This window comes from Oryza glaberrima, chromosome 3 (assembly GCF_000147395.1).
Source record: "Oryza glaberrima chromosome 3, OglaRS2, whole genome shotgun sequence".
NCBI classification, from domain to species: Eukaryota; Viridiplantae; Streptophyta; class Magnoliopsida; order Poales; family Poaceae; genus Oryza; species Oryza glaberrima.
Genome location: NC_068328.1, coordinates 24087287 through 24114151, shown reverse-complemented (window position 1 = coordinate 24114151; position 26865 = coordinate 24087287). Strand labels below are relative to the sequence as shown.

Sequence of the window (26865 nt, the reverse complement as noted above, 5' to 3'; positions counted from 1 at the left end):
CTGATCTCCTTTATACTTACCTCAAACAACGAGCGAAGTCGAGATGTTGATGAGAAAGGGGCGAGTCTCAAGGCCCCCGAAGACGAATCAGAATTATCGACTTTAACAGATCGATGTTTTGTCGTTCAATCAAAAGCATGATTCAATTAATAGCTCGGCTTTCGAGTCCGTCTGAGGGTTCGCCGCGGTTCATTGCTGTGCTTACACACTAGGCTACCCTTCCCCGAAAGCTCCGCGGGACCACCTATCACTAGTCTTCGGCCGGAGGGGTTGGCACGTGCGGGAGAGCTTTGGAGGGCAGCGGGAAAGGGGAGGGGAGCTCACCGAGTGGCGCCGATGAGGGGCGACGGCCGGAAAGGCTCGGCGCTGGAAACCTAGGACGGTGCTCCGGCGACTCCCAACCGTGGCGGAGCTGCCACCGAGGACCGGCAGGACCTGGGGAGCAAAAAGAAAGGATTATGAGAGGGAGAGGCGTCGCGGCACGGCAGGGAACGCTGGCCGAGCACGACGTTTGCGACGGGACTCACCGGGGAGCGATGGGAGACGGTTACGGCTGTTCCCGGCGGCGAGGAGGTGGTGACCGAGGATCTTCGCACCCTTGCGAAGCCGACGGCGCAGCACGAGGAGGTCGGAAACGACGGCAAGAGGTGGCTAGAGGCGGTAGTCACGGTGACGACCTCGAGTTCATGGTGGTGTGGTAGTTGCGGTGGCGATTCGGGGAAACCGAGCAAAGGCCGGTGTGCGGCGAGGTGTGGCAGCGCGGTAGGAGGTAGCAGCACGACTGGGCGAGGCCTGTCTCACCGGCGGGGAGCAACTAGAGGCCGAGGAGAGATTCGCGGCTCGGGTTGGTGGTGGTGGCGGGGTTTAGGTAGGGGATTGGGGAAATGGAGCGGTGGCCGAGCTCGCCGCGCGGCGGTTAAGCTGGTGGTGGTGGCGCCATAGTGCGGCGGCAGCGGGAGCGGCGGTGTTACGCGACTGGAGGACGCCGGCGGGCGGCGGAGCTCAGGCTCGCGGCGAGAGAGCGGCTAGAGGGCATGGCAGCTTGGGGGAATTGGGGAAAAAGAGAGAGGGAGGTGCGGGGAGTGTTTTTATAGCTCCAGGAGGAGAAATCGTGGCCTGGATGGGCGGCAACGGCCGGCGAGGTGGGGTGGCGACGTGGGCACGTGGCGGGGGCAAACTGGCGCCGATTCTTGCGTGGGAAGTTGGGGAGGAGAGTGGAGGAAGTAGGGCGGCATCGGGCCCGCATGGGAGAGGGCGCGAGGGAGTCGGAGGAGGTGGCGACGTGGGGAGGTGGGGAGGCCATGGAGGCTGGCTGGAGGTTAGGGATGGCCCTGACAGGTGGGGTCGCGGGTCCCACCTATCGGCCAAAGGTTAGAGGGGAGGCCGTTGGGGGGGTTATGTGAACTTCAGAGGGAGAGGGGAGCAAGCGGGCCGAGCAGCCCAAAGAGGAGAGGGGAGGGAGGCGGCCTGGCCGAAGGGGAAAAGAGGAAGGAGGGGATTGGGCCGAAAGCGGCCCAAAGGGAGAAGAGGAATTTTAATTGGTTTTCTTTTTATTTAATTGGTTAAATGAACTTTGTTAAAATTACTTCTTAAGCTCTGAAAATTCACGGAAAAATCTGGAGAGTATATTAGGGCACAAAGAATATTACGAAATATTTCTGGCCATGATTTTTAAAGGAAATTTTTAATTCCGTCAATGCTTTCGCTTGATTAAATTGCTTTAACTTTTATTTAATTTCTAGAAATACATTGTTTAATGATTTTTAATCCCAAACTAAAATCGGGGCGTTACAGGGATTCTCCACCAGAGTGCCAGAAGAAAAACCAGGGCCAAATGGGTCAGCGAGGGTTCGGCCGAACCCTACTGCTCCGATTGGCCTTAATTTTCACATGTCGGTAGTTACCGACTATCCAAGGCAGTTGTGACCGTTTCTGCCGGCAGAAACCGTCATAGAGAGGATAGATGGCAGCTCAAGAGTGAAGATGCTCCTTTGGATGCTTAGCATCTCACATTTCCAAGGCACCTCTTGGCCTATAAATACCCCTCTCTTCCTCACTTGTACACACCAAAACATGAGCTGAATTACAAGAGTCTCTTTTGTACCTTTTATGTACATTAGAATAGGGAGAGAGTAAGGAAGAAAGAGTCGGATGAATTCCAATAATGTTGGTATTTTGCTATCGATGCCTTAGCAAACACTTATTCTATGGTTGCAATCAAATCTGTAGAGCTTTGGGTAGGTTTAAGTATGTTGCAAAGGAATAGCAAATGCTCAAATCAGAGAATGCAAAGTTGAATAACCGTTTAAAGTTAAGTACCGAGCTGGTCCTACACTACAATGTATTAGAGACGCGAGCGTAGACACAAACGTTTTAGAAGATAGCACTAGAAACAACACAAGCACAACTCTCATATATGAAAGTAATCTAAAATATAGCAAATAAAATTTCTCTTTCATTCTTTCCTTTTTTGCTTTTTTTTTCTGTTTTGCTCTTTTCTTGTTTTTATGGTGCCGCCTTTTCTTTTCTATTTTAAGCACCTTTCTGTCTTCTGCGTTCTGCATTCTTTTTTATTTTTTTTAGCAAACCAACTTAAGAATCTCAATGTAAAATTACAAGGGACTCTAATATAAAATATAAAAATTATAGGGAATTGAATGTAAAAGTGTGAACCCTAAAATTAAAATTATAGAAATATAAAAAGCTGTCGTTCTATATGTTTCATTTTTATAAATATATCATAAATCCGACACATAAAATTTTTTCATAAGGTATTAACAATCCAAGACCATGGCAGCAAGATAATTATGTTTTCATATCCCGATGAACAGATAATTATGTTTTCATGTCCAGACGAAATTTAATTTGGCGATGAGACTGGATCCGTTAAAAGAGGACTCCGATAAGATTTTTTATGAAGTAGTCATGTACCCCAAACATAACTTTATGCACATTTAGCTGCCCTTTAAGGCTAAATAGTTTTTTAGTTGTAATATATATTTTATAAACACGCATTATAAAGGTGAGAAGAGTAAACATTACTAAAATAATAAATAATAAATCAACTAGTTGCAAATAGTAATATGGTATATTATTTTTGATAAACAATGTTGATAGTATAATAGACAACTAAGATAACCGCATAAACAAAATAGTATGAATATCTTAGTTAGAAGACTGTAAATATCCAATTCCGCTTATAAAAGAACTTCTTCAAACATTTTTTTAAGCAAATTCATTAAAGATAGTTTAGATATCAATGTTATTCAAGATACTATTCTCAATGCTACACGTAGCAGCCATCACATTGACATATACATCCTCAGGATTATCACCAGAAATGCACCGTATGTGATTATCAGTTTTATTCTGTTCCTTTTCTAAGCATAGAAAAGATGATTTTAAGGAAACATTCCAACACCTAAAATTACTAAGTACATTAAAAATTACTAAGTATATTAAATGCCAAAACAAAATCCTAACCTAATTTTTAATTTCGGGACTAAGTAGATGCAAATGAGAATATGAGACGACAAATTGAAAATTAGAAGATCTCACCGGCCCTTAACCCTAGCCGCTGATAGTGTCTTGTTGGAGGAGGGAGACCAGACACTAGAGACGTGATGCGAAGTAGCGTACCAGCCTATCACAAACTCACGGTCAGTCCGTCATTGAATCAGACGTCGATGCATCACCAAGAAAGAATTTGGAGCGGAGGCGGTGGAGCTTAGCTGTGATGCGAAAACGATGCGTCCGCGGCGATGCCTCCATCTTTTTCTAATCGACGCCTCATAATTGGACTACCAACGCCAATATGGGAGGGAAAGGGTGAGGGCAGTGATGGACCTCTAACCGGCCTGGGCCTTAGGCCAAAGCTGACCCTAGGAGAGGAGGTGACCTCTAATGAGCGGTAGAGATAGGGAGGATGTCCATCAAGATTTGTCGGGGCGAGTACGATGCTAACATCACAAGGTATGAAGTGGTATGGTCAAGGAGGGTGCTGGCGGCGAAAGATGGAACTATCTGGGCTTGCCTCTTCGTGGTAGATCGGGAAGGGTGCTGGAGTCTAAGCTCAATTTTAAGGCAATGGCTCAATTTTAAGGCAATGGCTGAGGTCGGAGACAAATAAGGAAGGCACTAGAGGCGGAGGTCGATTTGAAGGTAATGGTGGCCGGTGGCCACCTCGAGCTCCACTCACTGTGATTTTTGGCTTCAGTTCAACTTGATTCTCATGTGCAAGACAAAATCGAGAAGAACAAGAACAACTACAACAAGTGTTATGCTAGCTAGTTGGCTCCATCGACTGTTGCCTTGATGACAGTCGTGGCAACCACGTGTGAAGTCACTGTCGTTGTCGGCTGCATGAAAGAAATGTTGGCTGGACAATTCTATTGCAAGGGAGAGGAGAGAGTTGACGGTGGTGCGAGCGTTAAAAGAAGAGGTGCACCACAAAGGAAGGGGGTGGGTGGGGAGACGGTTAGGGATGGCAACTAGCGAACGAGCACATAGGAGATCTCAGTGAGCGTGGTGCAGAGCTCGTTGTTGTTTGGGAAAGAAAGGGAAAAGAAATAGATAAAGGAGTAGAAGAGTGGGGGCTAACACCTGCTTCAATTTTTTTTTCTAATTTCTTTGACAATGAGCTACCCGTGGATGCCACATGACAGAAATCACCAAAGAAAGTTGAGGGAAAGACATACAAATATAAAGGTTTTGTGATCGAGGGATGTGAATTGGATTCAACCATTATAGTACGTTTTCCCATGTACTAGTAAAGGTCGTGTTTAGTTGTTTAGGTGCAAAATTTTCGAAGCATACATGACACACATTTGAAGTATTAAATATAGACTAATAACAAAACAAATTATGTAAACCGCGAGACGAATCAATTAAGTCTAATTAATCCGTCATTAGCAAATGTTTACTGTAGCACGACATTGTCAAATCATGGCGTATTTAGGCTCAAAAGATTCGTCTCGCAATTTACATGCAAATTGTGCAATTGGTTTTTTTCGTCCACATTTAATGCTCCATGTATGTGTCCAAATATTTGATGTGGCGGAATTTTTGGAAGTTTGAAGGAGACTAAACACAAAGTAACGAAGTAGTAGTCCTAATATGGGCCCCAGTCCTTGCGGGCCAGCCCACTACCCAGCAGGTCCGGCCGGCCCATGTCCTCTCAACAGAAAAAATAATCCGTTCCTCGCTATCTCCCGCCCAACGCGCTGCCCTCCCGTTTTAAAAACCCTCGCCGTCTCCGCCGTTGAGAGCGCCAAGCCAACGCCTCCCCCACCATTCACGCCCTCCTCTCCGCCGCCGCCGCCGCACGCCTGCCTGGACTGGAAATGCTTCCCCGATGCGGACCCCGGCGCCAATGATCGCTCGCGCCACCGCCGCCGGAGGAGGAGGAGACTGATGATGGAACCGTCTGACACGCCGCCCCCCGCCGGCGCCGACGGTGCCTCCAAGGTCGACCCTCCAGCTCGTCTCTCCCCGTCGTCACCTACCTCTCTCTGTCACTCGCTCGCTCGCTCACTCTTGCGCCTGATTTGCTTCTCCTGTTGTTCTAAAGATCTGCCCTTGTCGATTCAATCTCTGGTTTTGATCTATGAGTTTGAATCATGTGCGTTCATGGACGTGGATTGGGTGCTTGCAGAGGTTCTCAAATTTACCACCTTTGGGAATTTTGGAATAGATCATTCATTTCTGTGAATTCTTTTGTTCGTTATTTTTTATGTAGTTATGCATGTTTTCATATGCAAGATTGATGATGTGCTGCCAGATATTTGTGGATCGAATTTCCGTTTCTCTATCTCTTTTCTGGATGCCAAGTGTGCTTCTATGTGTTTTGTTGGCCACAACTTTTTTATTGATTGGGAAAATGTGTCTCTTTTCATGATTGTTGGTGTCTGAAGAGAGGCATTTTTGGTTAGTAATAACTGACTGATCTAAAAATCATTCCCTCTGTCAGAAATTCAGGATTAACGGATCCTCTTGCCTCTGTCTACTTTCGTGGGAGATTCTCTCGCTGGAGCATAATGGAATATTTGTGTTTTGATGCCGATCAGTAATGGATTGCATTCACTTGATCTTCAAATTTCATTGCTTTCCCACAAAATGTTATCCCCTTTATGCTGTTCATTCTTCACAATTAAAATTGGAAAAGCTTAAAGCCGTTTGATGTCCCCTCAGATTGCATAAATGGTTTCTCTTGGAAATGTGTTCACATCTATTGCTGTTAGGACAACATCATTTTTCTAACATTTGATCTGTAATGTGATGCTTGCAATTTATTTGTTAAGTGAGCAAACAATTGTTGCATACTCTGATTAAAAGATACTACATGTTATGTGGTAGTTATATATGTTTCTAATTAGATTTTACACCTGCAGGACTCTCCTTTTCTTAATTTCGTCAAATCTCTCTCCCCTATATCATCATCTCAACCTCTAGATGCTGTACCAAATTTACAGATGATCAAGTCATCAGATTTGCTTCATATTCCTTCAATCTTCACCTCGCCAGAAGTTAATTCACAAAAGGGATCCAAGACTTCAATTTGGTAACCTTAGTCTTATATTAACTGATTTCTGACTTTCTGTAAGTTTACTCATTTTGGCTTAATGTATGCTTACTATATATTTACTAGGAATACTTCTGCAAAGCCTTGTCAAGACGGCTTGTCTCCTTATTGTCACATGACTCAAATAGGAAGATCAAGTTGTATAAAACAGTCTGGACCCATGACAATTGCTTCAAAAAATTGCAGTATAGATCGTTCCCTCAGCCAAGCTTATCATGATTCTCCTGATAATGCATCAATTTTGCCAACTAATTTGGCTCGGCGCATCCAGCTTAGTAGTGATACCTTGGGAAGTGACAAGAGACACGGCATCGCTGGCAAAACAGATCATGAAACAGCCCAGAAACATGCAAAACTATCATGCTTTGATCAAAGATGCCTAGACAAAATGAAGCAATTGACTTCTGGAATGAATGTTCAGAAAAGAGATCTGGCTAAAACACATAACGATGAAATAACAGCATGTGATTGGGATTACTTGGGTACTCAATATGATAGTAGTGTTGTGCCAGAGTCAGATCTGAGATTTGAGACAGCAGAACTATTACTGGAGACACCAAAAAATGGTGATGCCATGCCTGGTAAATCTTTCTTGCCAATTGTTGAAGCAAATTTGGAGAATTCAAGAAGAAAGCTGTTTCAGGGATCAGCTGACTGTTATTCTCAGAGTGCTGTAGATAACATTCATGCTTATTGTACCTCTCGAGGGAAAGAGGTCGCAACAAATCATGTCTCTGGAATTCTACCTTGCCCTAGAGAAAGTCAATTGATTCCAGATCATCACTTCTCTGACTCACTTGAAGTGCCCAGCGATTACATGGCAATGAACCCCAGCGTAGGCATCTTAATATCATCTATATACTTTTCTGAGCTACCTACCATTGCATTATAGTTGTATACTTCTTCATAGAAATAAATGATTCTTTGTTTGTTTCATTTCTCAATGTGATATAGTATTTGTCAATATCAAATTTAAATTTTCAGTCTGACTGTCTTGTTGACTGGCTAGAAATTATGGTATCAAAATTTTAATTGTTTACTTATGTAATGCAATGGAATCAGCAAGACAATTTTTTTTTGTGATTAAGGAAATTTTAATTTGACCTGTCTGGTGCCCCTTTCTATGTTTTATAGTCAACTTTTTTAAAAAAGAAATATTGTCAGAACTATTTTATTTTTTATCACAAATTTTCCAGTCTTGTCTCATATTATTTTATCTTGCATTAATCCAAATCAAGTATTATTTAGTACTAAAATACAACTTGTTTTGATCTGGCAGGCTGTATCACAGCATCTACGTGGTTTGCATAGGCGCAGTCTCTTCAATGACAAGGTAAGGGATCCTACTATGGGTGTGCAGAGTGTCTCAAATCTTGGAGCTTCAACCTGTGCTACTAGGCATAGAAGTATACCTGATGATAACTACTCGAAGCTTGTGGGATCCCCTGTCTGTGCACTACCTAATGTTGATTTGCATTTGGTCCGAATGACAGAAGAAATGGTACCATATAACATGACATGCACTGTTAATTCCACTCTTTCAATATCTGAACATAATACTGAGATTAATACTGTTGTTCCTGTCAATCAGCTGGCTCCCAATACCAGTGAAATGAACACACATAATCAAGACAACTACTCTTCTCAGGCAACGATGCCTACGAGTGCTGGTAATTCTGGTCAAGAAAATCCCAAGAGAAAAAGGTATTCTAGGTATATATGTCTAATTTAAATGATTACTCTGCCAATCGTAAAATCATGTCGAATTTTGCAGGCAGAAATGTCAAAATGGCAATGTGGACTCGTGCAAACGTTGCAGCTGTAAGAAGTCAAAATGCTTGAAACTGTAAGGTTCCTTGCAGTTAACTGTTATTTTTCATGTGCATTCTCTTATAATATCCCCATAGAAAGGTCATAGGGAACTGTATCAAATTACAATACTGTAATTCTTGGGTTATTCCAAGGTATGTTTAACCACAAACGATGATCCCAGCTGAAGTCTGGTTTTAGGACCAAAATACATGCATATTATGCTTGAATTGTATGTAGCTTCTAACTTAATTATTAAAGCCGTTATAACATTGACTTGGTTTTGAATATTATTATTTACAGTACCTAATTCTGGATGTTTGCAAGTAATGGTTGCTAGATGGTTATATTTAAAGTAATAACCTTGCATCCTTGCTAATACCTTTGCAGTTATTGCGAATGTTTTGCTTCCAAAGTGTACTGTTCAGAATCTTGCTCCTGCCGAGGGTGTTTTAATGATCATAGTCATGAGGAAACAGTTTTATCTACTCGCAATCGGATTGAATCTCGTAGTCCACTAGCTTTTGCTCCAAAAGTAATTCGCACTTGTGGGCCTGGTCTGGAGTTTGGGGTAAGAGCACATATCCTTTTGCTTTTCTTTTCTGTCATTATTGCTCATAACGTTCTTTTTCATGGCATAGGAAGACTCTAACGCAACTCCTGCTTCATCTTGTCATAAAAGAGGTTGCAATTGCAAGAGATCATATTGTGTGAAGAAATACTGTGAATGCTTTCAGGTTCCAATCCTTGTACCAGTCTTATATTGGGCCTGTTTGGGAGAGCTTCTTGTAGCGGGAGATTCTTCTAGAAGTAACAGCTGCCATAAGCTCCTCCAAATAGTCTAGATTTTCACTCATATCCTGAGAACCCATAGTTGTAGAAACCAGAAAATGAACTAGAAGCTAGAAACTGGATTTCCCAGCTTCTTCAGATTCTTACCAGCTGCTTCTCAGAATTTTAAACTCCCCCAAACAGGGCCATTGATAACTTTATTGCCTTTCATCGGTTTAACATACTGACTATCATCTGATACATATTTTATATCTAGAGTGGTGTGGGGTGCTCCATGAGTTGCCGATGTGAGAATTGTAAGAATTCTTTTGGAGCAAGAAAAGGTGAGTTTGACTTTTCCTTGATAATTTTCTTAGGAAGGTGCAATTGAGCAATTCATAAGTCACTCAATTTAATGTACACTGCATTTTTCTATAAGCTCTTTGCTTGCAATGTTTTATTCCACCGCATGGGTTTAGGTCAAAAGGAGTAAATTTATTAGCTGCCAGTTCCATACTGTAAAAATGACATCGCTTTCTTAGGATCTTTGTATGGTCAAATTGCAAAAGGTTATACCATCTCAAGAATGTCTGTTCATGTGAAATCCCCATCCAACTAGATTAAAGTACTATGATCAAAATGAGCAATATCATGGGCCGTATGGTTAACTTTCTGTTGGGAAGTTCTTCACCCAAAGACCGTGGAACATTGAGATTGCCATAACTTGGCAGGTGGCATTGTCTTATCCTCATTCTCTACTAAGGCATGCCTGAGGTCTTACGCCCCTGAATTTCCAGATCAATCATATTAGGTTGCTAGAGTATTTTTCATAGTTGCAGCATCTCACATTGATTGAATTATGATAAATATCAGTTTCAAATAAAGTAAATCAAAGTAAAATTTTATCCTAGATGTAAATTTTAAAATGGATCGTCAATTATTTTGCTGCTGTAACCATGTTTTATGTGAAAATATGCTACATTTTGCTCTGCCTTTATTGCCTTTTTAGTTGTCCGTTTTTACCAATTTTAATGCCTTAATGCCTTTGAAGGAATTGAACGGTTTGAAACCAAGGAAATTGAGCGAGCAGACCGAAAAATGAAGGATCATCCCAAGGAAGAACAGTCTGAGATGGACAAATATCATGCATTATGTGAAATCTGGGGTGTTCGATCCACGGAGAACCTATTCACAACACCTTCAATGGATTCTCGCAGGTTTGTGTACAAATTGTAGACATTTTATCATGATTCTCACTGACTCCCTTCCAAAATACCATAACATACATATTTTGTTGCTGTGTTCTTTCCAGAGCTTTTGCCCTATTCCCATCTGAATGCCCCAAGAGCTCACTTACATCATCAACAAGAACTTCTTCCCACCTACATTCTCCCACGAGAACAGATGTTTTGCTATCTCCTTTTGGGAGCTACACACAAATGCTTCTTGGGAATGAAGCATCAGATATGCTGCTGCAGCAAGGGGATTCCTCTTGCACCGCCAGCTTGAGGATTGCGTCACCTAACAAGAAGAGGGTGTCTCCCCTACGCACCGGAAACACCTTGTCTCCAACGTGTAGGAAGGAATTGGGTCTGAAGAGCATCATCCCCCCCTTTCCTTCTCTCACTGGTGATGCTAACAGTGAGCTCCAGTAATTAACCTGAGTTCAAATCTGCCACCTGAGGTATATCTCCCAATCTTTTTTTTTTTTCATTTGATGTAAAACTGCTAGAGCGATTTTATGGTACTTGAGAAGGTACCGCCATATTTTCGTACATGTTAGTGATCGAATTTCCGTTTGTTTTGAAGGTTCTCTGTTTCTTATTGATCTCCTGGATCAACATATATAGACCCTGTGGTGCATCTATTGCTGACAGTATCTTGGCTGAGGATTTCACAAACCCTTACCGGGACTTACTTTTAACACTTCAGAGATGACTAAGCTGCTTCATATCCAAAGCCTGATGCTCAGTAACTTATAGGAGTCGAGCGTTAATATATATATAGGTTCTTTGCACTTCTGCATGTACATGTGCTCACTGACATGTGGGTGCAAAGGGTCTCAATCCATATATGAAAACTTGTTATTGTATAGTCTTGGACACAATTTACTACAGCTACATCTCTATGCATTCCTCACCATATTTAAGATATAAGTATATATTTTACAGTCTATAGTTATCTATTCTCTTGTCCAAATTGGGATCTCAGCGTGTTTAATTTGCTGTTGAATGTTGGTCTCCAGTAAAGAGAGTACCACGTTCAGCTTTCTGTTTTAGAAAAATCAAGGGCTTACCACTCGAAGAGTACAATAGTTAATAGTGCTTGTTAGTTGTTGTTACTACTACTTGGCTACTGAATGCCTTCTATTCGCCGCATATAACAAGTTATTCTATAGTGGGATTGCGTATTTATGTTTAGGGCAACTGATTCTAAAATTTACAATAGGATTTGTGGGTGACTAATAAAAGATGAAGATCACAACACACATCATCCATCAGCTAATTAAACTCCAATGCATATCTATATATCTTACAGTGTTGATTCCACTCAGTGTAGGTAATTCTCTCTTTTCTCATAGACATAATCATTTCAATTAATTTTTAGTCTCTGGATTATTTAAGCTTTGGTGATAAATTCAACTTTTTTTTTTGCATAGGATCTTATTTATGTGACGCCCAAGGGCCCCAAAATATTGGAATGCTCCTGTTTATAAACATCAATAAAGCATTCTTAGATGCTTATACAAGAAATGATGTTTACATAATCCATTTTACAGTCCAGCCTGCTTAGCAGTCTGGTGTGTACTCCAAAAATAAAATGCCTAAGTTTGCAAAGTCCACATATTTGAGGAACTTTACAACTTAATATCCACTATAAAAATCTACATGTATAATGATATGTACACCCCCAATGATAAATCTGATGAATAGTAATCATCTACATGCCCATCTAAATCCCAACTTCCTTTAAAAAAGAAGTGCAGCATGAACATCAATCCATTCCACGCCCTTTAGTCTCAATAGGGAAGAGAAAGCAAGCAACTCCAGCAAGGAATAAAACCAGCTCAAAAACAAGGATGGCTTCCATCTGGTGGCAGCTTCTCAACATGCCAACGGCGACAAGAGGGCAAACAACCCCACCGATTCTGCCAATAGCGGTAGCGATGCCAACACCGGTTGAGCGCGCAGATGTTGGATAAACCTAAAAGTAAGGAAATGGAATTAGATCATGGTAAATAGGCTCTGCTGGAAGGAGAAAAAAAATTGTGTAATACACATGTTGAAAGACAGTGCATCTTTCTCATAACTCATAATACTCCGGGTTATCAGCTAGAGTTTTGACAAATTAGTGTAGCTAAAAAATGAATATAAACAGATCGCATAGCACGATTGGTATCGATTTCGGTCACTGAGATGGACCAGAAACAGGGACCTGGCAGAACTCCACTGAAGTAAGTTATAATGGAATGGCGTTTGTGTTCAGTGTTCACACGAGTGATTTTACAAAAACAATGTGTCTTAATTTTGTAATAGTGACTACCTACACCTAGAACATTTTCATTTCTCTTTTTGCCTGCCGGCATTGCCGGCCGAGATCATGCCAACATAATAGAAGGAAAATATTGAGGATTGAATATTCAAAATTACAAGCCAAAATACATTGGCTATATGGATTAGCTGCCTACTGGATGATATTTTCTACAGATTAATAAAGCAGAGACTATGTAACCTAGCGACCAATAAAGACACATTAACTATATGTCATAACAAGTTGATACAAACCTCTGGGGCATATAAACATAAAACTGTGAAGCTACCCATGGCAACGGCGCGGGCACCAAATAGAAGGACAGTTGTCAACAGCTCATTCTGCTGAAGCACAAGTGGTCCGATGAAAGCACAGCATGTGAATAACATGAACCACATCGAAGCTTTTCGGCCAAACCAATCAACAAGAACAGCAGATAAAATCAGGCCAGGAACCTCTGTTAAGAGTAGTAGAGCGATGAGCTAGTGGAATGTACTGTAGCCAGTCATGTTATGTGAAGAAACAGAATTAAGGTACGATACCTGCTAAACTAGTAATGAATGTATCTTTGTAAAGGTTAACATCTTTCTGTGGCACTACATTTGTTTGCCCAGATGTGCAGCTTCTATTTGCATTGCTTAGTTGTGCGGTCAACAATACTAGCCCATAATAAGCAAATGAATTTGCGAAGAAAGCAAACCAAAGAAGAAGAGTTGATCTTAGCAATTTGCGTGACAATAGCCTGAGCAATGCAGCAATGCCACCACCATATTTGAAGCTCATGGCATTGTCAAATGTGCATTCCTTCTCGCTGACTGGGAGGAGATCTTCTTTCTCAGAAGTAAGATCACTGTGGTCAACTTTTGCTTCCTGATGGTATATGAGAACTCCAGGAGGAAGAGCTGCTTGGTTTGTTATAGCAATTCTCTCCAGGACAAGCATTGCATCAGATGTTCTATTTTGCACACATAAATAGCGCGGTGACTCAGGTGTAGTTCCAAAGAATGGAATCAAGAGAGAGCATGGAAGTGCAGTCAATGCTAGCAACCACCTCCAACTCAATACTGATATAACAACCTGCAAAAGGGATATTATTAAATATAATTTCTTAAAATATATGCTTATGAAAAATAAAATAAGAACTACAAAATCCAAAACCTATCACTCCGTTGCTCAATCGAACATCTTCTGTTTTGGTTTTCATTTGTTAAGAAATCAGGTTTTTTTTGCGTTGAATTAGATAATTCAGAGTTGAAATAAGAAGGTAGAAGTATGATATCAGAGAGTACAAAATAGTTATTAGTCTTACAGATACTGCAACAAAAGTACGAAAATGATTAACGTGCTCACACAAATAGTCCACACGCATAACCTGAACAAACAGACATCATTCTCCATTTGATGCAGCATTTTGATTTTTCATGTGGCACTGGTTTCAGAAATCAGCCTAGACTATGTTCTTGAAACCAAATACATGCATTATTTGTGGTTTTTACTTATCCTTTCCTTAACATACAGAATGCACCTTCAGTAGACAAACAAGTTTAGCATGAAAAGGTGAAAGCTATAAGCCACAAAGGACAACAAAGGGTGCCATACCCATGCAAGTGAAGCCTCCAAGATGGTGCCAATAGTCCAGAAACAGGAAAAAATAACCATCCAAGTGCCACGATTTTGTGCAGGAACAAACTCCAAAAACCAAGATGTAAACACATGTGCACCGCCCACTCCTATGCCAACGAGAAAACGTAGAGCCAGCAAGCATGAATAATTAGGAGAGAAAGCACTTAGAAAACCCATTCCACTGGCAAACAGGGTTGAAAATAGTAAGCAAATCCTGAAATAAGATACATAATGCTTTATATCATCCATGATCGTAAAGGAGGAAATAAAACAAGTACATAATTAGAATGGATGTACAGTGGAGGCTCTTTTGTAGCCTCAACTTTCCTTTGAAGTTTGAGTTCATTGATAAATTCTTATAAAAACACAACTTAGGCTTCCAGAATTCAGAGGCTTTACACTAATGCAAATACTAACCTATGATATAGGTTTGTATCGGAGTTATCAGTTATGTAACAGAGAGATCGAAACAAGGACACATATTCAAGAGTTGAACAGCTAGAGATCAGGGAAATGTAAATCAAATTCAAAACAGCAGATTTGAAGTGGTTAAAGCTCCTAATTGTACCAGAAAACTGAAACATGTAAGCTTGCATAGAGTCAATCATCACCTTCTTCCATATTTGTCAGACACAAAACCCCAACCAGAAGCTCCTATTAGCATACCAGCAAACACTACACTTGAGAGCAGACTCTCATTTTCAGCAGAAATGTTCCACTCCTCCCGCACCAGTGGCCCAACAAATGACAATAGCATAATTTCCATGGACTCTACGACCCAACCCATGCCTGCATATGCAAGCACAAGTAGTTGGAATTTCCCAAACCCCATGAATTCAAGCGCTTCATCCGTAGTGTATGTTTCCATGTTGACAGCGTCTGCTTTGTGAAGGCGAGTCTGTAAGAAAAACTGTTAGTACAAACTTTTGGTAAAGTAACTAATTGATCGATCGGCTTTTCAGCTGCAGTCTGCAGACAGTATGCACCACACGGTGTATTTAGAAATGCCAGAATGATAACCATTAGCACTAATTGCAGGACGAAGCAGAGTAATGAATGTGCAGAAGAGAAATGCCAATGCAATGCAGTTCATGATGCTACAGTGGTAGGTCAGGCAGGATCTTCCACTCTGTCTTGATTGGAAGATGAGAAACAAGTAAACATATGAATTTTCATTTACAATCTTGAACACCATGTATACCTTAATAAACAGATAAAATAAATAAATAAATATTGCACTTTACTTACCGTAGGAAAATGAAAGCCCTGTCTTTGATTTTTTTTTTCCTAAGCTCTGATGACTGACGACTGGTAAGATAAATATGAAGATTGGACAGCACAGAATTTTATTTCAACATGAATCACAGCCAATTTGCCGTTGACAACTCAACCATCATATAACTGAAATATCCGTTGAATGATGATCTGTTGCTTGCTTCTTCTTGTAGCTTATTAAGAATAGCCCTTAGGGACTTGACTGAAGACCTCAGATGAGAATAAACCAAGAAATGAATTTGGCTGGGAGGTTCCCCAATCTGGACCACTGGCACCGCAATGAAAATCGACGTGCACCTGACATAAATTTGAGCGGCTGTGAATCACTTGAACAAACAGGCGATGAATATTGGATTGGTAAGCTGAAGCAAACCAAAAAATAGAGGAACTCCTTGCTTTTCTTTCCTTATTTTCTTTATAAAATCAAAAAAGAAAGAAAAAAGGGCGTGTCCTTTTTACGCAGTGGAGGGAAATAAACAAGAAAAGAAAGAAAAAAAGAGGAGCAAATGAATCTGAATCCAGAGGAGAGGAGGGGGGGGGGGGGGGGGGAGGGGGGTAGGAGAGAGAAGGGGTTGTGGGGGAGCGAGGAGCGAACCGTGGAAGGTGAGGAAGCGGCCGGCGGCGTAGACGACCCGGCGATGTCCGGGCAGGGGAAGAAAGGAGGAGGCGGCGGTGGAGAGGTTTAAACAAACAAGAAAGGGATTGGCGCGCATTTGACGTAAAGTAATAGAGGAAAATGGTTGGTTGCTTACCAGGTTCAGGTTGTGGTGGATATGGAGGAGGATGTCCCTTTCCAATGAATTTCAATCAATCAGGGACATGGGCGGATGATGGGGGATGAACAAGGGGCAGAGGATGAGGATGACATGGATATGGATGTGCGGCCACGACACGCCACCGCATGCCGCGGGTGGGACCGTGGGAGCCGGGAGGCGGCGTCGGTTGCCCACGTCGCCCACGACGACGGCGACGAGGACGAATCATCCACACGCCTCCACTCCACGGGGTAGGGTAGGTCGACGACGACAGCACAAGGCGGACCAAATACACCCACTGATGACCCACAACATCTGCATGCATGTCCAAGTCCAACAAGGTGAGGTCAGGCTTTTCACAGCGTTGGACCAGAGTTGGACGTCCGTGTTTACAGAGAAAAAAAAAAGAGTACACCAAAGGTCACTCTACTTGTTATCGTACACTTACCGTAAAATCAAATATATGACATCATTCAACTTACAAAACCGTTCATTTTAGATTCTTTGGTGGTTTTAAATTTGTTAGCGGGACAGACAAGCGGGTTTTTTTAGTCTGCTTATCTCACTTCTAGTTTATTTTTTCTTCTAAATTTTATACTACCATATGATAAATCAACTAGCAAGCAGATCTTTATGCCCGTAGCGGGACTACCCACTTGCATCCCTATGGGACCCACCATGCCATGTTAGGAATAGCTGCTCGAGGCGAACATGCTTCGTAGGCTGCCGCTGGAGAGGCGCGCCTGCACCGTATTCAGGATATCGAACACGGCGAGGGTCTCTAGAGCAGGGCTCGTGGCAAGAAGCAAGGGGAGGTCGTCTTCAACCATGACCACATACCCGAGGACGAGCTCCAATAGGTTGGGGAAGGCAGCGACGCAGGGAGAGGGATGGAGGCAATGTCGGGGAGCCCCCATGAGCCAATGTAGAGGCAGCGGAATGAAGAGTAGTTGAATAGCGTGGTGGGGAGGGACACGCTGGGAAGTAGGTAGGGAGGTTGACGAACACGAGAAACTCGATGCCCTTGGCGACAAGGAGGTCGAACCATCGCGCGGCCACGCCACGTTGCGCGTCGTCGTCAATGAAGCTACAAGAGAGGCTGACGAAGGCGAAGGGACCTGGGTGCGCCTCCAGGACTGGGAGACGGTGTTGTTGACGACGCACGAGGCGGCGCACGCGTGCGCGGGCGAGGCCCGACACCTCCCTGCCGGAGGAGGTGGGTGTCGACAAGGACGAGAGGGCTGAAGCGCTAGAGGCAGCGCTAGCGGGAGGAGAGCATGGCGGTGCACGTGCCGTCCTTGGTGGGGAGGCGGGAGATGACGGCGCGCAGGAGGTCGTTGGGGAGGAGGCTGATGCGGTCATCAACACCACTATTGCCGTCGCCGGTGGTGTCTACAGCGGCGGAGACGGGCGGCTCGGGGATGGACAAGTAGAAGAACCCGAGCACCATGTCCATGAGCGGGGTAATCCCCTCCAGGTCCAGGCCATGACCCATCTCCTCGGCGGCCGGAGGATAACTGGAGGCGCGCGGTGCGTCCATCCGCCAACAGGGGAGAAGCGCGACAACGACGCTTGGTGGTGAAGACGGACGGCGGACGGGGGAGACCGGAGGCACACGGCGCGGCCGGTGGCCGGTATGGGAGAAGAGCGGTGACAGTGCTCGGTGGCGAAGACGGGCTGAGGCTAGGGGAGACCTGAGGCCACCGTGCTCCCCCTGTCCTCTTCGATCTCCCCCCGTGCTCCCACCGTCGCCACCCTAACCTTCTCCCACGTCATCGTACCACCGTACCTCCTCTCCCACCTCGCCCCGACGACCTCCACCATACCCGCCGGCCGCCCTGGCTAGAGAGGAGAAAAGTGAGAGTGAGAGAGAGAGAGGAGGAAGGGAGAGGATGGGAAAGAGAGAGGGTGGTGACGTGGCATTCTGGCACATGGGTCTCGAATAAAATCCGGGTCAAAACCACCTAAGAACCTAAAGTGAACGATTTCGTAAGTTGAGAAATGTCATATATCTGATTTTGTGGTTGGTCTTCGGTGTACTTTTTCCTTGCAGAGGTTGTCTAGTTTCCCATTGCATTATTTAATACTTCCTCCATCCCACAATATTACAACCTAGAATCAGATATGATGTATCTTAGTACTACGAATCTAGACGGAGGATGTCCATTTTCGTAGTGTTAGGATACATCACATCCGGTCCGGTCCTAGGTTGCAATATTTTAAGACGGAGAGAGTACTTCCTCTATCCCATTTTAAATATATTTTAAATACAATTATTGGTTTCAATGCTCAATATTTGACAGCTCGTTTTAGTTTTTTAAAAAATATGATTAGTATTATAGCGTTATTAGACGATAAAATATGAATAATATTTTATATGCGACTATTTTTTAAAAAAAATCACAAGTTTTTAAAATAAGATATGAAGTCAAATATTAAAAAAAACTCACAACTATATTTAAAATAGAATTTAAATAGAACGGAGGTAGTACGACTAATCTCAGCTGACTTTTAGCCGTCCAAAGGTCAGCTGAGATTCACGTCAAAAACTGCAACGGTAATCCTCCCGCTTATCCTCTTTTTTCCCCCGCAAGGTGTGCGTCTGCCTTTGCCGCTGTTGACTTTTTTATAAATACTACTCACTGTTTCTCTTAATACATGACACTGTTAACTTTTCTTTATATATATATTTAACCATTCGTCTTATTCAACAAATTTATTTAGGGCTTATTTATTTTATAGCTATTTTTAACATTTCAAAATTTGGCATTATCAAAATTTTGGCAAGTTGACAACGTTACTAAGTTTTAGTAAAAATAGGCTAAATGTGATGTTGTCAAATTCTGTAGACATGGCTAATATACGGTAACAATCTAAATGCCTATTGTATGTTTATCAATTTTATCAAATAATGGTATGGTTTAAAATAGTCTCTTGCTAATATTTTCTTCTCCCATCTGCTTGTTCTCATCTTCAAGATCCCAAATTCTTCACACTCATGTCCATAGTGTCGACAAGTTGAGCTTCAAAATCAGCAGTGGCGGCATCGCAAGCCTGTTAAGCACCCAGGTCAGTAGCATCCACGCTCACAACGCAGACACACTCATCTATTTAAACACGCACACTCACATGTTACCTCTCATATGTTACCTCTATGAGCACCTCCAAAAGATTAAGCCTAACTATTCGTAAATGCGAGCATCCGTGTTAAATGTAGAATTTGAACCCACATGAACTGGTTTCACCACAAGAAACCTAATCAGTTGAGTTACGCTCACTTCGCAGCAACAGAATTTTTAAAGCAAGAATATTATCATCGACTCATTTCCCCTACCACTTTTTGACATATTTCAACTTACATATGGGCTCTTTTCACCCCACTATTTACCTTATTTCCACACTCCAGAAGTTCCAGAAATGCACATATATTGACTTAACAATACGATCAAACATGTCCATTATTTTCTTTAGGCAATTGAAGCAAACAACCACTGCAGGATGTTAAAAACTTTTTAGTACCAGTTGTAGTAGGTTGTAGCAAACGAGACTAGTAAATCAAGACTAAAGATCTCGATCTGAACCGGTACTAAACAGACATATTAAGTCAAAAAAAATATGTAAGATGTGAGATTCAAACTAAAGATCTCCCACCTCAACCTTTACACGCGTTATCATCTCACTTACTATACACATCTAACTTAGATTGAGATGTTTTCTTTTGAATAACCTTGGAGGCATCTCTAGTACCTGTTGGTAGGTACTAAAAATAGTTTCTCTGGTAGTGAACACCTATTTTTCGAGCGGTCGAAAGAGGGCCAGAGGCATGGAAGATCCAGGAAGGGAGCACAGGCACAGGCCGGCTGTGTTTAGTTCCACGGTAAAAAAAATTTGGTGAGTCACATCAAATATACGAACACACATTTCATTTGAAGTATTAAATGTAGACTAATAACAAAATAAATTACATATTCCGCATGTAAATTGCGAAACGAATTTATTAAGCATAATTAATCCGTCATTAACAAATATTTATTGTCATATCATGACGCAATTAGGCTTAAAAGATTCATCTCGCAATTTATACGCAAACTATATAATTAGTTTTTTTTCGTAAATATTTAATACTCCGTATATGTTTTTAAATGTTCCATGCGACGGGAGAAAAATTGCCGTTGGAATAAAACACCCCTGAGTCTATATTTCGTGTACTACCAAATTCGCCCAATAATTTGCCCCCTTTTTTTTATAAAAGGGAATGACTGACACGCATCGGCATCCTGAAGAAATCGGCGATCTTATTATATTACTATTAAGCTTGCGTGTGGCAATTTGCGAACTTGCAATGCAAAATCTGTTCTCGTATTGCGCAAGTGTACTAGTATTTGACCAGATGATCATAGTCACAGACACAAGTAATCACACGTATATATTATATTTGTTAAACCTCTGTTCCTTGTCAGTAAGAGTTTAACTTCAAGTTAAACCTCTGTTATTATATTTGTTCGTTACAACCGTTTGCTGTACGATCGTACTATTAGGAGTGTACATGTATGTACACTAGCTAGTACAGTTACTATTTTCTTTTTGTTACTATACTACGTACTCCACCATTCGTTATCCTATTATAAACGGACGGACGGATAGTCTATCTACTCCAACTATTTCATATTAAATCGTTTTAATTTTTATTTTACTCAAATATTTTTAATTTCGATAAGTTCATAAAAAAATATAGCAAAATTTTCAACACAAAACTAAATTTTTCAATACTATGAAAAAAAACAAAACGATTTACAATATAAAACGGATGGGGTAACAGTAATACCCTGGTTGCAGACTTGGTATGGGCCAAATTAATCCCAGGGAATGGCCAGGGCTTGGCCCATGCCGAATGAGGCCTCGGTGGACATGGAGGAAGAAAACTACGGCCTCCAAGTCATGCATTTGGGATTGGCACAAAGCTTGCTTATTTTGCAGGCATACAGATACAGGAACTGGAACCAACGACAAGCTGCACCCAAAAAACAGCATAAAATTTATTTCCAGGCATTGTCTTCCTGCAGTAGATATTGCTCGTCTTATCTCTGCTCGGCATTGCCTTCTGTATGCGTGCATGCAAAAACAAGAAGATGTGATAAAAGTTGTCGATATTATATTAGTCTATGGGGATTGATTGAGCTTTCTGCTAGCCACAACCACAATTGTAACTAGGGTGGTAATGGGTCAAGGTTTATGGGTCCTTAGTCCTTACATAACCTTAACTACCTACCTCTATATAGTTTTTGGTAAAAAAGAATTGGAAAAAGTATGAATTACCCCCTGAACTACCGCGGTCGTCCGATTTACCACCCTAAACTTGAATATTGGATATTTCACACCCTAAACTTGTAAAACCGGACAAATTACCCCCTGCTCCAAACCGTTGTCCTACGTGGCATACATGTGGCGCTAACATGGCATTCCAATCAAAAAAAATAAAAATAATAACATGGCCCTACATGTCATATGGAGTACCAGTAGTACTAAACTCTCTCTCCTTCCCTTTGATTTCGCGGGCGCGGCATGGCGCAGAGCCAGACGCGGCGCGGCGGCGGGGACGACGGGGATGGCAGGAGGAGACGTGCTCACCGGCGAAGACCAAGGAGGAGCTGCGCGCCGGTATATGCGGAGGAGAAGCCACGCGCGCCTGCGGAATCGAGGAGGACTAGTAGCCACGGAGCTCGTGATGGCGGCCGAGGGCAGCGCCAGGGAAGGCGGCTCAGCTCGTCGGGAACTGCGGCGCCGTGGAGGTCTGCGACGACGGCGACCACCCCGTCCCCATGGGCTCCGTCAAGCGCCGCGCGCCGACACCGCTCGATTGGGCCGACGACGCTGCAGACGTGGGAGGAGATGGGTATGGACCAAGCGGCGGTGAGGCCGACAGTGACCTCGCTGCCGGGGACGACGACAAGCTAGGCGCGGGCCCTCCAGGATGGCGACCCCAACGCCACGACGGCGCGTGCCATCCCCACAGCGCTGACGAAGGGGGGAGGAGATAGAGAGGGGAAGACGAGGGAGGAAGGGGAAGGATCCTCCTTCCCCACCGTTGCGGCGGCACGGACCGCTCGCCCCCACGAGCCGCCATCCCCCGCGCACTGCCGTCCGCCGCCAGCCACGCACGCCTACTCCTGCGTCGCCGCCGCCGACGCCCTCCTCCACGGCGTCGTCGGTCGCCCGCCGCGGCGGCACCTCCGCCTCCGCCTTAGCCTCAGCTGCCTGCCGCCCGCCGTACGGGGAGCTCCGCCTCCACCTTAGCCGCCCGGGGAGCTCCGCCTCCGCCACCGCCCGCCCGCTCTGCTTATGCCTCTGCTGCCCGTTGCCCGGGGAGCTCCTTCTCCGCCGCTGGTCGCCCACCGCTCGGGGAGCTCCGCCTCCGGGGCCGCCGGCGCACCCCCGTGCACCGCTGCCCACCATCCCCGCGCCGCCCTGTGCCGTTGCGCGCGCGTGAGAGAGAGAGAGGGGGGTGGGGAAGAGGTGAAGAGGAGGGGAGAAGAAGGGGGGTTGGGCTGACAAGTGGTCCCATATCTTTTTTTATCTGTTTTGGCTGACTAGACTGCCACGCATGCGTCCACGTAGGACCAAAACCGGACTGGATCAACTTAGGGGGGGTAATTCATCCGGTTTGTAAAGTTTAAGGTTAAAAATAATTGGTATTGAAGTTTATGGTGGTAAATCGGACGACCACAATTGTTCAAGGGGGTAATTCGTACTTTTTCCAAAAGAAATTATAACAATTGAGCAATTATTTTACCGTTGGGACTTTTTAGCTCAAGTACCTAGGTTATATAATTTGAAAGATATATAGCTTTGAAATAGGTTATTAGTTCCATCAATTGATTCATTACCGTCGGGATAACTTAATGACTAATTATTTGTTGATTATGGTGGTAATAGCAGCAATTATTAGTGGATGATGACCGGCTATGTAAGTCCTGGAGATGCCAAAAAAACATAATGTTGGTTTATCTCCCGGATAACAAGTAGGGAGAATTTGTCGCATGGAGGCGCAATCCAGCCAGTTAATTAACATGCAGGAGCAATAAAAGGAAAGCAATGCCATATTCAGAGGTGCAATCACAACCTAATTAGAAATTGCCCCCAATTCCCCACAACTAATTTATAACAGGGAAGAGGAATCCAGCTGGTTGAAAGATGATGATCGCTCTACTTCTCCCTCTCTCGATCCCTAAAGCCCAAAAAACTGATGATCGCTCCAAGCTAAACATTGAAGAGATTTTGGCCGTGTTTAGATCCAAACTTTTTCTTTAAACTTTAAACTTTTTCATCACATCAAAACTTTTCTACACACACAAACTTCTAACTTTTCCGTCATATCGTTTCAATTTCAACCAAACTTCTAATTTTAGCATGAACTAAACACAGCCTTTGTAGCAAGATTCTTTGCTTTTGAGGCGACACTGCTTAGTTAGAGGAGGACGATCGCCTGCAATGCATTTGATATCAAGCAGGCGATCTCACACTCAAGGTCCCTCACACTGACACTACCTTGACGACCACCCGAAGTGAGAAATACTTCTTTGATCATGTTTAACCTTACGATGTAAGTTTTGACATTTATAGCGTAATTACAATATAAGTATAGATAATTTACAGTGTAAATACGATTTGATTGGTTTTTTTTTAAAAAAATGTGACGCTATAATAAATAGTTACCCACTTAAACGCTTTGAAAAAGGATAAAATGGTTGTTTCATTTAGGCATTTGTTTTGCAGGCTTAAATTCCCGGCCCACCTATGGGAAATGGGTTGGCACTGAGGTATTCATGTCAAACAAGGCCCAATAGAGGCACATATGGTCTTTTCGTATTAGTTTCTTTTTTTTTTTTTAGATTTAGCACGTTGATGATCAATACACAAAACAGATGGGTATAGTTGAACGGATGCAGTAGTACTAGCACATGTTCTGTGGTCCTCTACAGACAAACAGTTAGTAATTAATAATTTCTATTTGGAAAAGGGTACACACGTTTGACCATGAAGAAAAGGAAGAGGAAAATAAGGAGCAAAGCTCACCGACAAAACAGCGCCGTGACATATTGTCATCAGGATGATCTGCTTTACTATAGCGCTATTAAGAAGGCTCCAAAACTTATTAATCAGCCTAATACAAAATTAGAGAAAGAAAATCGCTAGGAGAGAAACAAGCGGGCACTTGTTTTAGCGCTGGCTTGCACAGCGTCCACGCCATATCCAGGATAGGAGATGAGAAAAAAATTGTTATATGGGTCTCATATGAAAAAATTTGATATATTTAATGTATGTATGCTTTAACCAAGGCAGCTTATAACTAACTTGTAGTTAGCTTGTTATATGAGTTAGTTCTACCTTTGACATGACAAAATTTTGGAGCTTGCCGCTAGCTGTGCTTTTGACCTTGCTCTAACACGTACGTTGAACAGTGGAAATAACCAATTACCGAATTGGACACGGACAAACGACGGGCATAAGAGAAGGGGGGGGGGGGGGGGGGGGGGGTTAGGAATAAAAAACATTGACTACTTCGGGCCAGGCGCTGAGGCTGAAATGGCAAGCGAAATCCCTCAGAGCAGCATGATATAGGCCCTGGACTTTGGTGACCAGACACATGGGGAGGGACGCCGAGGATATTTTCTTCGCGGCAGCAGAGTATGTAATTGGTAATGGGGAAAACACAATGTTCTGGACCTCTAACTGGCTGGGCAAAGGTTGCGTTGCTCGGCAGTGGCCGATCCTTCTTTACACTTATGTTAGCCGATCAAATCTAACAGTGGCTCAAGCGCTGGTACAGCACACTCTTTCCAATGAAGCAATTGGTGAATTCTTTCAGATATGGGATGAAGTTCAGAGACTCTCCCTTACTTCTGAAGCGGATAGGATCAAATGGAAGCTAACTGGTGATGGGTCCTTCCCAGCTGTATCCTCTGCTTATGAACTTTTCTTCATGGCCACGGAGATCTGCCCTTTAGGAGAACTCGTTCGGCACTCGAGGGCGCCATCACGGGTGCGGTTCTTCATGTGGCTTGCGCTCCAGGGTAGATCACTGAGAAGCTCTGGTCAGGACTGGGTAAATTCCCGGTGCTGGGAGACGGGGAGAGGCTGGATTGGCACTGTCGGACTGGTGGTTGAAGTACAGACTAGGTTGCCCGACCAGGCATAGGAGCTCCTTTGGCAGACTGTTCATGCTCATTTGCTGGATGATATGGAAGGAAAGAAATGGGCGAATCTTCGATCATCGTGTTAGAACGGTGCCACAGTTGTTGCAAGACATCAAAGGAAGAGATTGTCATTTGCAAGGAGGCAGGAATCTTTACTCAATGTAATTAAGTGTTTGTATAGCTTTTCCGCTCGGTTCTTGGGTTCTTCTTCGTTCACTGGACTGGGGCTCTTGCCTCAGCCCTACTCGACATAATCGTGTTGATGTAACACACTTTTGTTTTCATTTTCTCCCAATCTTAATGAAATTGGTCGGCCTCCTTTGGCAGACCCGGCAAAAACAAATGGTGGGTATTGACATTGTGAAACGATACAACTTCTTATATGTGCCTCTGCACATACAGATTCGTCGAAAATAGCTCTTTTTTTTAATAAAAAACACATTAAAAACATATGTACTCAACTACTCATATATGCTAATATGCATATGTACACACAATATCCTATGAACAACATATGCACACCTTGTTTTTATGAGTACACCTAAATTGAGTCATGAGTACATCTCAAATAATCACAAGGGTTTATACTGGGATACTAGCTATGGTGGTAAAACATAGCCTCTTATTATCTGTTTATTGGCTTTTTAGTAAACAAAATTAATTTTAAAATTTCATTTTAAAGTTTATTTTGGTGGTAAAACATAGACTCTTATTATCTATTTATTTCTTATTAGTAAACAAAACTAATTTTAAAGTTGATTTTAGATTTTTTTTATCGTAGATCTATTTTTCAGCATTACTTTTCTAATTGTGAATAATAGAGAGGTAATATTTTTATCAATAAATTAGTTTTGTTGCTTACTACATATTTATATGGCTTATCAGTTATAACTCAACCAATTAGAGCGAATAATGGAGATATATGCAACCAAAAACCACAATCTTGCCAAACATATAAACCACGATACATAAGAGTTCACAAGTCAACCAACAATAACATGTACGCCTATAGATTGGCTTTGAGTGTTAGTGTGTAGGCCAGCCTACCATCGTGGGCTATCCAAGTCGCACAAAACCCGTTTTACCACAGCTCTAATCGGAGCTATAACCTAAAAGACTAGTATCCACATTTTAAGTTGTACTCTCCTATCATCAATTACCGATGTGTGACTAAATCTAATAGTCTATTCTATCACATCGACCCATGTGGTTTTGAATACTTGTTTTCATGCCAGGCCCAACAATCTCTTCTATGCATTAGAGCCCATATGATCTTAGAGACTTATTATCGGGGCTCTTCCACTATACAACCCATGGAAATTATTTT

At 42.8% G+C, this 26865-nt stretch overlaps 2 protein-coding genes and 1 non-coding gene across 5 annotated transcripts; 2 read left to right on the top strand and 1 right to left on the bottom strand.

Moving 5' to 3' along the window:
• The first annotated feature begins 5060 nt into the window (after positions 1–5060).
• On the top strand, positions 5061–11714 carry LOC127767237 (protein tesmin/TSO1-like CXC 2). Of its 2 annotated transcripts, none has more exons than XM_052292508.1 (12): positions 5061–5466; positions 6471–6559; positions 6647–7415; positions 7860–8081; positions 8172–8284; positions 8355–8426; positions 8780–8960; positions 9031–9126; positions 9438–9504; positions 10212–10377; positions 10473–10844; positions 10970–11714. In XM_052292508.1, the coding sequence occupies exons 1-11, from the start codon at positions 5116–5118 to the stop codon at positions 10813–10815; spliced, it is 2469 nt and encodes an 822-aa protein (XP_052148468.1). In that variant the 5' UTR covers positions 5061–5115; the 3' UTR covers positions 10816–10844; positions 10970–11714. The 2 variants fall into 2 exon arrangements, with proteins under 2 accessions (XP_052148468.1, XP_052148467.1); XM_052292507.1 differs by having other exon boundaries at positions 6390–6559.
• On the top strand, positions 5402–5553 carry LOC127769082 (small nucleolar RNA Z178). The gene has a single exon (XR_008016652.1). It is a non-coding gene; the product is annotated as a small nucleolar RNA Z178 (small nucleolar RNA).
• A 139-nt stretch (positions 11715–11853) lies between the features above and the next one.
• LOC127767238 (organic cation/carnitine transporter 7-like) lies at positions 11854–16552 on the bottom strand. 2 transcript variants are annotated; one of them, XM_052292509.1, is made up of 7 exons: positions 16185–16552; positions 15563–15886; positions 14926–15212; positions 14291–14528; positions 13234–13768; positions 12946–13148; positions 11854–12364 (listed from the first exon to the last, which is right to left on the bottom strand). In XM_052292509.1, the coding sequence occupies exons 3-7, from the start codon at positions 15180–15182 to the stop codon at positions 12155–12157; spliced, it is 1443 nt and encodes a 480-aa protein (XP_052148469.1). In that variant the 5' UTR covers positions 15183–15212; positions 15563–15886; positions 16185–16552; the 3' UTR covers positions 11854–12154. The 2 variants fall into 2 exon arrangements, with proteins under 2 accessions (XP_052148469.1, XP_052148470.1); XM_052292510.1 differs by lacking the exons at positions 15563–15886; positions 16185–16552 and having other exon boundaries at positions 14291–14421; positions 14926–15064.
• Positions 16553–26865: the final 10313 nt, after the last annotated feature.

Excerpts from the sequence above, each read along its gene's own strand:
- LOC127767237 (XM_052292507.1), top strand. The coding sequence starts at position 5,116 with ATGGGCCCCAGTCCTTGCGGGCCAGCCCACTACCCAGCAGGTCCGGCC. Across the intron at positions 7,416-7,859 it reads ACATGGCAATGAACCCCAGC|GCTGTATCACAGCATCTACG; the intron begins GTAGGCATCTTA and ends TTGATCTGGCAG. Across the intron at positions 8,285-8,354 it reads GAAAATCCCAAGAGAAAAAG|GCAGAAATGTCAAAATGGCA; the intron begins GTATTCTAGGTA and ends CGAATTTTGCAG.
- LOC127767238 (XM_052292509.1), bottom strand. The coding sequence starts at position 15,182 with ATGGAAACATACACTACGGATGAAGCGCTTGAATTCATGGGGTTTGGG. Across the intron at positions 13,769-14,290 it reads TGGAGGCTTCACTTGCATGG|GTTGTTATATCAGTATTGAG; the intron begins GTATGGCACCCT and ends TCCCTTTTGCAG. Across the intron at positions 12,365-12,945 it reads TATGTTTATATGCCCCAGAG|GTTTATCCAACATCTGCGCG; the intron begins GTTTGTATCAAC and ends CCTTACTTTTAG.